Source organism: Peromyscus californicus, unplaced genomic scaffold, assembly GCF_007827085.1.
Source record: "Peromyscus californicus insignis strain IS unplaced genomic scaffold, ASM782708v3 Scaffold_6__1_contigs__length_162567912, whole genome shotgun sequence".
Lineage (NCBI taxonomy): Eukaryota > Metazoa > Chordata > Mammalia > Rodentia > Cricetidae > Peromyscus > Peromyscus californicus.
Genome location: NW_026294584.1, coordinates 61,131,715 through 61,144,817, shown reverse-complemented (window position 1 = coordinate 61,144,817; position 13,103 = coordinate 61,131,715). Strand labels below are relative to the sequence as shown.

The 13,103-nt window shown below is 49.0% G+C and overlaps 1 protein-coding gene across 2 annotated transcripts; it reads left to right on the top strand.

Moving 5' to 3' along the window:
- Window positions 1–12,906, top strand: Abcf2 (ATP binding cassette subfamily F member 2). 2 transcript variants are annotated; one of them, XM_052721047.1, is made up of 15 exons: window positions 1–130; window positions 767–966; window positions 3,130–3,342; window positions 3,757–3,939; window positions 4,017–4,188; window positions 6,254–6,349; window positions 7,154–7,256; window positions 8,769–8,864; window positions 9,232–9,351; window positions 9,433–9,522; window positions 9,803–9,913; window positions 10,546–10,608; window positions 10,830–10,958; window positions 11,455–11,658; window positions 12,253–12,906. In XM_052721047.1, exons 2-15 carry the CDS (start codon window positions 807–809, stop codon window positions 12,388–12,390), a joined length of 1,878 nt encoding a protein of 625 aa, XP_052577007.1. In that variant the 5' UTR covers window positions 1–130; window positions 767–806; the 3' UTR covers window positions 12,391–12,906. The 2 variants fall into 2 exon arrangements, with proteins under 2 accessions (XP_052577007.1, XP_052577006.1); XM_052721046.1 differs by lacking the exon at window positions 1–130 and adding an exon at window positions 186–450.
- Window positions 12,907–13,103: the final 197 nt, after the last annotated feature.

The window sequence follows — 13,103 nt, the reverse complement described above, 5'->3', positions numbered from 1 at the left end:
ACATTTCCCAGGAGCTCTCGCGGCGGCGCGCTGAAGGGCGCCCGGGGCCGTGATTGGCTGGCGAGCCGGCCGCACGCGGAGGAGCTCAAGGAGCAGCTCTGTTGCGACAGAGGCCGAGCGGCGAGGCCCCGTGAGTTGAGGGGGAAGGGGAGCCGGAGGGGAGGAGAGTGCGGACCCGTGAGCAGGAAGCGGGAGGAGAAGCGGAAGGGAGATCAGGGTCGGGATGGAAAGGGCCGAAAGGGAAAAGAACTGGCCCAGGCAGAGACGCAGGCGCGCGGGTTGTGGGGGAGGCTAGGGGCAGCGAGCGCGGAGACCCTTTGGGACCCGCCGCGGAAGACGCGTGGCTCCGGGGGAGGAACCGCGCCGCAGTCGGTGGGGTGGAGGGGAGCGACCAAAACGAAGTCCGGACGAACTCCTGGCGAAGACCCGAAAAGGAGGCGGCCGGCTGAGGTGCGCGAGCGCCAAGTTGGGAAACTAGAGACTAGGGGCAGAACGGTCCCTCACTGAAGGCCCGGGGGGAAGAGCGCATCCAAGTGAGGGCGGCGGCGGGGATTGGCGCGCGAGCCCTAGAGGAGGGGAAGAGGCTGGGAGACCGACCGGGCGAGAGAGTGTGAGGGACCCTGACAAAGTTGGCCGAGGCGAGGCGGGGACAGAGTGAGGCACCAGAGGCTTGATAGGAAAATTCCAAGGAGGGATGGACTACGGTTCAGACATTCTTACCTGTAAGTTTAGAATTTTGTTGGAGTATCGGTTTGCTTTTCTTCAGACTCCTGAAAGAACGGTAACTACCCCCGTGGCTCATCACCATGCCCTCCGACCTGGCCAAGAAGAAAGCAGCCAAAAAGAAGGAAGCTGCCAAAGCTCGCCAGCGGCCCAGAAAGGGACATGAGGAAAATGGAGACGCCGTCACAGGACCTCAGGTGGCAGAGGAGAAAAATGAGGAGGCCAATGGCAGAGAGGCCACAGGTGATGGAGGGGAATCGGGTCCATTTCCTGATCTGGTTGCCTCAGCCAAAATCAGAATCGGGATGCAGAGGCAATGAAGAATGTGTCTTAGTTGGATGCAGATGCATTGGCCTGTAATCCCTGCATTCAGGAGGCTAAGGCAAAAGGATGGAGGGGTTTGAGGCCAGCCTGGGCTTCTTTTACAGAGTAAAAATCCCAACACACACGTCTTTATAGGCCATGAAACTTTTCAGTGACAACCAAACCCATAAAGTTAAAAAGATAGTGCCACCTTGTTACTGATCAAGGGAACTGAACTGAAGCGGCAAACAGATGGGAGCTGTTCTACCCTGAGGCTGTAGAGGACAGTAAAGGAAAAGGCAACTTCCTATCGGTTTTCTGAGTTTTTCTTCCGACCTATGGTAGCGAGTATGTCAGGCTTTACCATATGGTACTCTTGATGTCACAGGGATAGTGATTATACTAATGAGAATAACTTATTGTTACATATTGGGGTTTTTTGTTGTTGGTGGTGGTGGTGGTTTGGTTTTGTTTGTTTTGGTTTGGTTTTGGGGTTGGTTTTCCTGAGACAGAATTTCTCTGTGTAACAGCCCTGAACTCGATTTGTAGACCAGGCTGGCCTTGAACTCACAGTGACGCGCCTGCCTCTGGCTCCTTAGTGCTGGGATTAAAGGTGTGCACCACCACGCCCGGCTTGTTACATATTGTTTTATGTGATTTTCTTGAGAAAACAGCTGTGGTTTTGTTGTTTTGGGGATTTATTGAGCATTTCTCCTCATTAGTTGTGCTACTACACATACTATATAAATATAGTTTGCTTTCAGAACATTTATTTACTTACTTATTTATTTATTTTTTGGTTTTTCGAGACAGGGTTTCTCTGTGTAGCTTTGTGCCTTTCCTGGAACTCACTTGGTAGCCCAGGCTGGCCTCGAACTCACAGAGAGATCCACCTGGCTCTGCCTCCCGAGTGCTGGGATTAAAGGCGTGCGCCACCACCGCCACCCGGCTTCAGAACCCTTATTTTCTAGTTTCCTTTCTCTGTTGCTGTGACAGAACATTCTATGACTGAAACCAGTTTGGGAGGGAAGTAAGACGAGGACTGTGTAGGAGTGTGTAGGAGTGCTGCTTTCTGGCTTGCTCGGCTAGCCTTCGTACGTAGGGGCGGCGCTGCCCACACTGGACTGGACCCTCCACATTGATTAGCAGTTAAGACAGTGCCTTCCAGACATGGCCACTGGCCAGTCTGATGGAGGCAGTTCTTCAGTTGAGGCTCCCTCTCCCCAGGTTTTGTGAAGCTGATAGCTGAAGTTAACTGTGACGGGGGAAACATGGCGACGCATAGTAGTGAGCACCACAGTTGAATGCCTGTCTCTTCAGTGCCCCTGAAAACTCGCTGCACAGTCAGCCCTGCTGATGTCGACCGCTCCTTGTCCTTTGGTGGTTACCACATGTTTGTCCTTTCACACATTAAGATTTGATGCCATAGTGCTTGTATAAAGCTCTGTCTGACATTTTCTTTCAAAGCCTGGCTCAATATGGCAATGCCTTCTGAAGACATCAAACCTTGTTTGTGTTCCTATTTGTTATCCCCTGTGCCATTTTGTTATTTATGTCTATTTTAGTCATCTCAGTTGTTTATATGGATATGCAGGGACCGTGTTTTGAGTGGGGTGTGTGTGTGTGTGTGTGTGTGTGTGTGTGTGTGTGTGTGTGTGAGTGTGTGTGTGAGTGAGTGACTTGTACTACAGATAAACACCAAATATTTGAAGAAACATAGTAACATTAGTGATGGGGACAGAAGTAATAGAAAATATAGTTAAAACTGACAGTTAAGTGGTAAGAATTGTCTCCAAAATAAGAGTTCTAGAAGGAAGCTAGTATGATCGAGTTAGGCAGTGAGGAGGCTTATCCCTGGCTAGGGTTGTGGAAGGTGGGGAAGTTAAGCACAGTGGGGGGGAAGGGACATTGGAAGGGCAAGAGAACTTAGAAAGAGTGCGAAGTAAAGCTTGCCTGTGAAGGCAGAGTGTTGGGCAAGTCTGTGTCGTGTGCACTAGGTACAAAGCTCTCGGAACTCTTGAGTCTGCTTTGAATGACCTGAGCTCAAGTCCTGTGGGATCTGAGTCTGTCTGACAGCCCCTCCCAAATGATGTTTGTCTCCAGAAGTGGATTTGCTGACCAAGGAGCTGGAGGACTTTGAGATGAAGAAAGCTGCGGCTCGCGCTGTCACCGGCGTCCTGGCCTCTCACCCCAACAGTACTGACGTCCACATCATCAACCTCTCACTCACCTTTCATGGTCAAGAGCTGCTCAGTGACACCAAACTGGAACTAAACTCAGGCCGTCGTTATGGCCTCATCGGCTTAAATGGAATCGGTGAGGCCCTTGGAGGGCGAAGTGGGAGGTTTCTCTTTCTTGGATCATCTGTTACTCAGTGTGTATTTAGCATTAGCAAAGCAAGAAATTAATCCTATGAGTGGAGGACCAGACGTGTCCAGGACAGGGGAGTTATGACCCAGCAGTGTGCAGTAAGTACCAAGTGAGTAGTTTTTGACAGAAGGTGCTAGAGAAGTTGGTGGGGGAAACGGGAATGGGAGAGTAGTGTGTGAAGCCATTGTAAATGAACAGGACTTCATAGGAGTGGTAGCACAAGACTTAAAGTTGGAAAGGGAATCTTGAGAGTGAGCAGAAGGCAAGCACTTCTAGAATGGGGACCCGGGACTGCCTGTTAGGAACAGGTGCACAAGAACAGTGAGGAGGTGGCCGAATGTCTTTGTGTCATTCTCTTAGGAAAGTCCATGCTGCTCTCTGCTATTGGGAAACGTGAAGTGCCCATCCCCGAGCACATAGACATCTACCATCTGACTCGCGAGATGCCTCCTAGCGACAAAACACCCTTGCAGTGTGTGATGGAGGTGGACACAGAGCGGGCCATGCTGGAGAGGGAGGCTGAGCGGTTAGCTCATGAAGATGGTATGGCTCTATACCCAGGGGTGGGTAGGCTTCCTCCTGGGACCCTCAGGGAGCTGATGGTCATGTGCCACCCACAGCGGAGTGTGAGAAGCTCATGGAACTCTATGAGCGGCTGGAAGAGCTGGACGCCGACAAAGCCGAGATGAGGGCCTCAAGGATCTTACATGGATTGGGTTTCACACCTGCCATGCAGCGCAAGAAGCTGAAAGACTTCAGTGGTGGCTGGCGGATGAGAGTTGCTCTTGCCAGGTGAGTCTCCCCTTTCCTATTTCCTTGGAGCCCCCGTCTCTTGGAGTGGAGTGTTCACCCTGGTAGGACTGTAGAACTGGTCTCATGGTCAGTATGTATCAGATGAGATAGCCGTCAGTGGTGTGGCTTATATAGGTATGTGGACTAGACTGAGTGTCCAGCTGAGGTACTCAAAAATACTTCCATGCTCAGTGCTGGGTCCTCAGCACATGGTCCAGGAGTACTCTGAGCAGACTCAAGTAAACAGTGAGGTTAAGTTTTTCTTTCACTTTGACCCCCTTCCTGCCTTTTGTGCTTCCATCCTGCTAATTTTTATGATAGTAAAATATTGGACAGCATTGATGTCACCTATCCTTTTTACCCTTGGAAACCTGTGCTTAAAATGAGTTTCTATAGTCCAGCACTGCTTCAGTGCCCCTCCCCAGAGGGCTGAGTTGTATTCCTTTGTTTTCTAGTGCAATAGTGAATATCTGTTGAGGCTGCATGCTTTATAAAGAAAAGAGGCTCATAGTCCTGGAGGTGCAAGGCCAAAGGGCCTCATCTGATGGTGACTTTGCTAGCAGAGTCCTGACGTGTAGTGTAGGCTTCATGTGGTGAGAGATGGGAAGTTGGTGTGTCTGTCTTATTGTCTCCTTATAAAGCCACAAGTGTGTGCTCACTGGGCTCTCTCTCCTGCTCACCGTGCAGAGGCCAAGCACCAACATTCAGAGGCATTTCTACCCTCTTAATGCCTCAGTGGGGAATATTCAAGCCATAGTACTAATTAAATGGGTGAGACCGTCTGCATTGCACCATTCCTGGGAAGCAGGTTGGTGAGGCTGCCCCATGGGGCTAGAGAGTTGCCTGTGTCTTTTTTGTTTTTTTGAGACAGGGTTTCTCTGTGATGAAATAATCCTGGCTGTCCTGGAACTCACTCTGTAAACCAGGTTGGCCTCGAACTCAGAGAGAGCTGCCTGCCTCTTGAGTGCTGGGATTAACCACCGCCTGGCTCACCTGTCTTAAAACGTAGTGCAGTGGTTCCATTTGCTGACCAGAAGCTGCTCTGGCTAGCTTAGGCACTTTAGAGATAGACAACTCTCAGCTTGAGTGTGATTCAGCTCAGAGATACTCTTACTAAGTTCTCCAAGAGTGGTGACTGCAGTCTGGAGGCCAGAGCTTTAGCCTGTCCCTTGACTTACTGTGTGAAAAAGGACATTCTTGGTTTGGGTGCTTGCTGGAGTCTGGCAGCCCCATCAACTAGTCTAACTAGGATGGTGGTTGCCTTGATAACTTGATTCCTCTTGTGCCTTTCTTTGATGCTCACCAACTGCCATCTCAAACCTCACAGGTGCAAAAGGCCTCAGCCTTACCTGTAGGCTGCATTCCTATAACTCTCAGTCCTGAGCTCTGGAGCCCTTTTTTGTTTTTATGTAGAAAACGGATTGGTGTTGTGGAATATTTGTTTAACTATGTAAAGATGTGTTGCATTTGTTTATGCTACATTTGTTTTAACCATGTAAGGATATGTTACATTGTTTATGCTGCACTTTTTTTTTTGCATTTGTTTAACTATAGAAAGGTGTGTTACATTTGTTTTATCTTGCCTGCCTAAGGCACCTGATTGGTCTAATAAAAAACTGAAGGGCCAGTAACTAGGCAGTAGAGGGATAGGTGAGGCTGGCAGGCAGAGAGAACAAGTAGGAAAAGTAATCTAGGCTCCAGGGAGAAGAGGAGGAGGAAGAGAGAGGGAGACGCCAGAGGCCAGCTAGCCAGGCAGCTGACAGACAGACGGACATAGAGGAAGCTGGACATACAGAATGAAAGAAAGGTAAAAAGCCCTGAGGCAAAACATAGATGAATAGAAACAGGTTAAATTAAGATAAAAGAGCTAGTGGGACAAGTCTAAGCTAAGGCCAAACATTCATAATTAATAAGTCTCTGTGCCATGATTTGGGGAGCTGGCGGTCCAAGAAGCCTGCTACAGATTGGCTTGAGGATTCAGTCTAGACCTGACCAGCCTCATGGCAGGTAAGCTGTGCCTTCCATTCACCTTTCAAGGTGACTGTTGTTTTTTTGTGTCCTTCAGAGCCCTCTTTATTCGGCCCTTCATGCTGCTTCTGGATGAGCCTACCAACCACCTGGACCTGGATGCTTGTGTGTGGCTGGAAGAAGAACTTAAGACGTAAGGAGTGGGGCTGGGAGCCACAGATCCCTGAGGGGTCAGTAGCAGAGCCCAGAGGAAATAGGTGCCCAGAAAGGAGGCCAGAGAGAGGCCAGATGTAGCCAGTGCCAGATGCAGTTAGAGTGGGCCTTGTTGTTTCATTGGGGTGGTTTTTTTGTTGTTTTTGTTTTTTAAGTCTGAATTGTGTGAGCCTTTAAAACCAAAACCTTTTGTTTTTCCTGTGTCCGAAGTACAGCATCTTTATTAAAGGCAATGTTTAAGTGTGTGTATGTATCTATCAGTGTATGTGTACACACACAAATCATGTAAAGTGAGTCTAATGTTTAAATTCATGATGTGGTGATAAAAATATTAACAAATATGATCATGGTTCTTTTATAACCAAAGAACTGAGTAGCTTGGAATATTGTCTCAGCTTTAAAAGGAAACAGGATATATCTTAGTGCTGTCTCAAAAGAAAGGGCTCATGTTTCTCTTATTGAATTGGTTTGAGTTGGCCCTCCCCACAGTTCTGGATGCCTTTTATTGTATATACAGACTGTTGACTTCACTACTACTCCATCTCTACTCCATTCTGCTGACAGAACAGAAGCCTCAGGCTTAGGCTGTCTTACCACGGAAAGGCTCCTGGAGCCCTTTACTGAGGGAATGCAGTGCTGCCTAGGTCCCTGCTTGCTGCAGGAGCTACAAGGGCACTTGAGTGTGAGGGTGGGAGAGGGTGAGGGCTTTCTGGGTCTGGCTGTGTAGGCTTTTTTGACTAGTCTCTTGTTTGCAACCTTCCTGATTGGCTCTTTGGCTTCACAGTTTCAAGCGCATCCTGGTCCTTGTGTCCCATTCCCAGGACTTTCTGAATGGGGTCTGTACCAATATCATCCACATGCACAACAAGAAACTCAAGTATTACACGGTGAGTGGGCCTTGGCTCCTGCACTTGCTAATTCTTTGAATTTGTTATTAAGTATGATACAGTCTTTTAAAGAAGTCCTTTGGTCCATTTTGTTTTAGTTCCAAAGCCTTTGCTTCTGACTGTAGGCCATGGATGGCAGCTGCTCTGTGTGTGTGTGTATGTGTGTGTTTGCCTTATGCAAAGAAGTTGACTTCTGTGAGTGCCTGGGGAAGGCCCTGATCCTGCTGCAGCCCCCAGAGGTGTTGGATCCTCCGGAGCTGGAGTTAGAGGCAGTTGTGAGCACCTGATATATATGTATTCTGGGAATCTAATGACCACACACAGAGAACTAAATAAAGAAAAATGTAATAATTTTTTTTTTTAAAGTAAAAAATAGAGCTAGGTGTGGTGGCATCTACATGACCCCAGCACTATGTTGGCTGAAGTGTGAGGGTCGTGCCAGCCTGGATTCCTCAGTGAGCATCAGTTTCAGATAGGAAAAGGGAAAACAGACCTTTTCATTCATAGTCACAGTCACTGTGGGAGCATTAATAGTTTCTTATATCACCTTCCAAAATTGTGTATTTGCAATCATTTGTAGAAAATATTACATATGGATACATTTCTTTATCTTTAATCTTCTAGAATCTAAGTTTTTTTTCTTTGTGTATATGGGTATGCCTACATGTGTCTCTGTACCCCATAAGTGCAGTGCCCAATGAGGCCAGAAGAGGGTATCAGATCCCTTGGAACTGGAGTCACAGATGGTTGTGAGCCACCATGTGGGTGCTGAGAATTGAACCCAGATCCTCAGTGCTCTTAACCACTGAGCCATCTCCAGCCCCTCTTCTGTAATACTTAATAATCATTATATTTTTCAGGTTACTTTTAAAATTAGTAATGCTTTTTAGATGAGTATGCAGTCTGCCTCTTTAGTGATGCATAGTATTACCATTGTGTGTGGATATCCTGTGACTTGTTTGTTAGGTCTTTTTAATGGATACTAGCTTGAGTCTTGGGCTTTGTTTGGTTCAGATAGAAACCGTGGCAATCCACTTGGGCATGATCCCAAATCCAGGTGGTTTGTTTTCCCTTGTGGGGGGCAACCCTTATTATCCTAAGTGGCATTAGCCTCTAGGTGGGCAGTAGGAGGTGGTGGAGGGCCTGAGCTCCATGGTGTCTGCATGATTGTGTTCAAGGCTTCTACAGACACTGAGTGTTCTTTGGGTTAATCTTAGGATTTACCATGGACCCTGCCTTGGCTTGGCTGTGTAAAAGGCATGGAATTAAATATACATCCATACATTTCTGGTTGGGCTAGAGCATGGCTTCGTGGTACACCCTTGCCTCACACGTGTCATGTTAGTGCCCTGGGTTCCGTCCTCAGCTCTACAGAAATAGACACCAGGTTCTAGGTTAGCATGTGCTGCTTTAATGCAGTTGGTGATGCTGCTGTCACCCTCCGATCTGAGTGAGAACCCAGGACTGAGCCCTGGGTAAAGCTGCCACCTTGCCTGGGGCATTTCCCCACAGGGTAATTATGATCAGTATGTGAAGACGCGGCTGGAGCTGGAGGAGAACCAGATGAAGAGGTTTCACTGGGAGCAGGACCAGATTGCACACATGAAGGTAGGAGGTTGTGCTGCCCTTCTCCATGGGTGCTGGGAAGTGATGGGGGCCAGGGGAGGCCGGAAGAAATGAGTAAGAAATCATTTCTTACTCAAGGTTTAAGAGTTGATGCCAGGCATGGTCGTGCAAGCCTTTAATCCCAGCACTTGGAAGGCAGAGGCAGGAGGATCTCTGAGTTCAAGGCCAGCCTGGTCTACAGAGTGAATTCCAGGACAGCCAGGGCTACACAGAGAAAGCCTGTCTCAAAAAACTAAAAAAAAAAAAAAAACACCAAAAGCTGCTACTTCCAGTGTCCTGTGCACATGCACACTTCAAGCCCCATCTTATCTCTTGCACACACTCCGATTCCTCTTCTGGTCTCTTACAGAACTACATTGCCAGGTTTGGCCATGGCAGTGCCAAGCTGGCCCGGCAGGCTCAAAGCAAAGAGAAAACGCTACAGAAAATGATGGCATCAGGACTGACAGAAAGGGTTGTGAGTGACAAGGTGAGGTCTGATGGTTAGGTTAGGTGGCTGAAGCATGGGTTAAAAAAAAAGTACTGACATGAAAATGCCTCCTCTTCTTAGACGCTGTCGTTTTATTTCCCACCATGTGGTAAAATCCCACCACCTGTCATTATGGTGCAGAATGTGAGCTTCAAATATACAAAAGACGGGGTGAGTATGGGCCAGAGCACACGTGCAGAGCCTGTGTGTAGCTAGGAGGCCGGGTGCATTTCGCACGGGCAGTTTCAGCAGTGGGGGCCTCTCCCATTCTTGCCAACTGCTGACTTTTGCCAGGATGTGGATGATTTTCAGGCTTAGCAGATGGGAGCAGTGGGTTGGGATCAGCTTTGACAGTAATTCCCTCCTCCATTCTCCCCACCTATGGAGTTGGCATGCCAGGCAGAGGAGATTCGAGTTCTAACCTTGGTTCCTCTCTCTTTCCCCGCCTCAGCCTTGCATCTACAATAATCTAGAATTTGGCATTGACCTTGACACACGAGTGGCTCTGGTAGGACCCAATGGTGCAGGGAAGTCCACTCTTTTGAAGCTGCTGACTGGAGAGGTATGGTGCTAAGGTGGAATGCCATGTTGGAAGAAGGGAAGGAGTGAGTGTTTTGGTGGTTGAGTGAGCCACCTGGAGGGGCCGGGCAGTGCTGAGGCCGGGAAGGGAGGGTGGGGAAGACAATGACTGAGAGTGTGGTGAAGGCGTGCATGTGACAGTAAGGCTGTAAGGACGGACGCCTATACACTGGAGTTTCTTTTGAGAAAATGTGTGTTGGACCTACATCAAGTGTCTTATTGATGTATTATTATACAATGGACCTTTCATGTCCATCTAGTAAACTTCTGCTTATCTTCCGCCTCCCTTGAGTCTTTTTGAGTGAGTTGTCCTAAGTATATCCGTTTACATTTGTTGTGTGTGCATCCACATGTGATGGTCATAGGACAACTTATGGGTGTCAGTTCTCACTTGTGGGTTCCAGATCATGTGGGTTCCAGATCATCTCAGGTTGTCAAGTGCCTTAATCCACTGAGCATCTGCCCCGCCTCTTTAACACTGAAGAGTGCCTAGACGGTAGTCTGTGTTAGCGAAGTACATTGATTGGGAGGTTGTCCAAACCCAGTGTGTTTGCTTCTGTTGGGGATTCTTTTTTGGCATGCTTACTTTCCTGATTCTACTTAATTCTTTCCTAGCTTCTACCCACAGATGGAATGATCCGGAAGCATTCTCATGTCAAGATAGGGCGTTACCATCAGGTACAGGCCTGGCATCAAGGCTGGGGGTCAGAGTAGAAGGAACCACATCTGTCCAAGCCCCTCCTCTAGGAACAATCAGCTTCTCCCTGCTTCTTGGATCCTGAGCAAGTGTCTGGGTGGGCTCCTGGGGCAGGCCCCTTTTAGGGTAGGCCCCTGTCACACCAAGTGGCCTCCTTTAGGAGAAGGTTCCCCCAAATGTGGTGGTCTTGCTTTCTCTGCAGCATTTACAGGAGCAGCTGGACCTGGACCTTTCACCATTGGAGTATATGATGAAGTGCTACCCGGAGATCAAGGAGAAGGAGGAGATGAGGAAGATCATTGGGAGATACGGCCTCACTGGGAAACAGCAGGTGAGAGAGGAGGGCTGGGGAGGACCCAGGATGGCTCAGGCTACGGCCAGATGATCAGGGAACACTGCCATCACACCTAGGTGTGGAAGTGATCCCAGAGTCTCCTCCATTTCTTTCCTTTAAAGTGTCATGTACTATGGGTTGTGGGAAAGGACAGTGAGCAGGACTCTTGACAGGCTCTTGAGCCAGAGTACTTGAGAGAGCTAGAAAATAGACACGAAACTGCAGGATCACCGGATCATGTCATTGCATCAGAACTTACATGCTAATAGCGAGAGGCTAAGTGGTCATGTTTCTAGGTATCCCGTCAGGTCTCAAGACTAATGGCCTGGCCAATATCTTGCTGTATGATCTTGGGTCATTCTAAGCTCACGTCTCACAAAAAAAAAAAAAAAAAAAAAAAAAAAGCAATACTGGTAACAGGAGCCAGAGAGGAGAGAATTCCCATGCTGCATGACAGGTGTAACACCAAGTTCTTACGTCATGGTTCCTCTAGGTGAGCCCAATCCGGAACCTGTCGGATGGGCAGAAGTGCCGAGTGTGTCTGGCCTGGCTGGCCTGGCAGAACCCTCACATGCTCTTTCTGGACGAACCTACCAATCACCTGGACATAGAGACCATTGACGCACTGGCAGACGCCATCAATGAGTTTGAGGGTGGTATGATGTTAGTCAGCCATGACTTCAGACTCATCCAGCAGGTGAGTGTGGCTGAGGCACAGAATGGAGCGTGTGGGCAGAGGGTTGGGTGAAGCACAGTTGTAGCACATGGAGGGCATAACACACGTTTGCTAAATTCAGGGAAGGGGCTCAGGTCTATGTGACCTGGTGAGAACCAGATCTCATGACTCTGTGGGGATAGTAGTTAACTTGGTATAGATGAGCCAAATGAGGAAATCAGACTTTTATTACGGTGTCAAGATTCTTCAGCCCAAAAATAAGTGTTGTAGTAAGAAGGATTTAGATTAAGAGGAGGAAGGCTGCTGGCCATTTCTGTATTCTGTATTTCTAAAAAAGCAAGGGTAGAAAAACAGGTGGCTCATGAAGCCTCTGAATACGTGGGGAGCCTGCTGGAGACCTCACAGTAGGGCAGTGGAGGGTAGGATCTGGCTTGGAAACTTCTAGAATACTGGTTATAGTGCTCTTGAGTAAAGTGTCCCCAGAGAGAGTAAGCTGGGTATGGGTTTGGGTGAGGCCTCAGGGAGAGGCTGTTTCACTCAGGAAACCTCGTTACAGTCCTGGTGGTGGAGAGGGTGCCGAGGGCTGGCCAGATTGAACCCAGCATCTGCTTCCAGGTTGCACAGGAGATCTGGGTCTGTGAGAAGCAGACAATCACTAAGTGGCCTGGAGACATTCTGGCTTACAAGGAGCACCTCAAATCCAAGCTGGTAGATGAGGAGCCCCAGCTCACCAAGAGGACCCACAACGTGTGAGCCCTCAGCCAGGCTTGGGTCAGGAATGCCACCTGGAGCCTGCCAGCTGACCCCTGACCAGCCACTCAGGACAGGACCCTGGGGCTGCACTCCCGCACTGCTGCAATACTGCCCCCAGCCTCCCCTCAGCCTGCCTTCGCTGCATCTTATCTCCAGCTGGACAGCACCTGTCCGTCTCCCATCCTCCTTCCATTTGGGTCTGTCTGTGTCCGGACTGGCTGGCTGTTCCTCCAGACCCTTGCTGGTTACCTTGCCCTGAGAGATGCAGCCAAGGGTCCCTGGGTTAACCCAAGGGCCCAAGCCCTGTTCTGGCCCTGGAAGGATTCAAGAGCCTCATTTTATGGGTTTTGGTGATGTTGGAGGAGTACTGCCAGCCCATCACCCCCATTCCTTATTGCTTCTGGTTGGGAGCCCTGGGCCAGGGCTGTAGTCCTGGTCGGTATTTTAATAATTATTTAACTGTAGATCTGTGTGTCATCTACAAAGAATCCAATAAAGAGGAATCCACAGACCCTCCTCCCTGGGCCTCAGCATTCTTTAGCTCCCTGCAGTCGGCATTCACTTCCCCTCAGCAAGCCTATAAGGCAGAGAAGTCAGGCCCTCTGGAGCCCCCGCCCCTTCCAGGTCAAGCTTTCCCTTAGGCCTGTGTTTCAGCAGACTTGGGTGTAGAGAGGGCTTGTCAGGTCACAGAGGTGGACCTTGCCAGCTTTTTG

Excerpts from the sequence above, each read along its gene's own strand:
- Abcf2 (XM_052721047.1), top strand. The coding sequence starts at position 807 with ATGCCCTCCGACCTGGCCAAGAAGAAAGCAGCCAAAAAGAAGGAAGCT. Across the intron at positions 967-3,129 it reads CAATGGCAGAGAGGCCACAG|AAGTGGATTTGCTGACCAAG; the intron begins GTGATGGAGGGG and ends GTTTGTCTCCAG. Across the intron at positions 9,914-10,545 it reads TGAAGCTGCTGACTGGAGAG|CTTCTACCCACAGATGGAAT; the intron begins GTATGGTGCTAA and ends ATTCTTTCCTAG.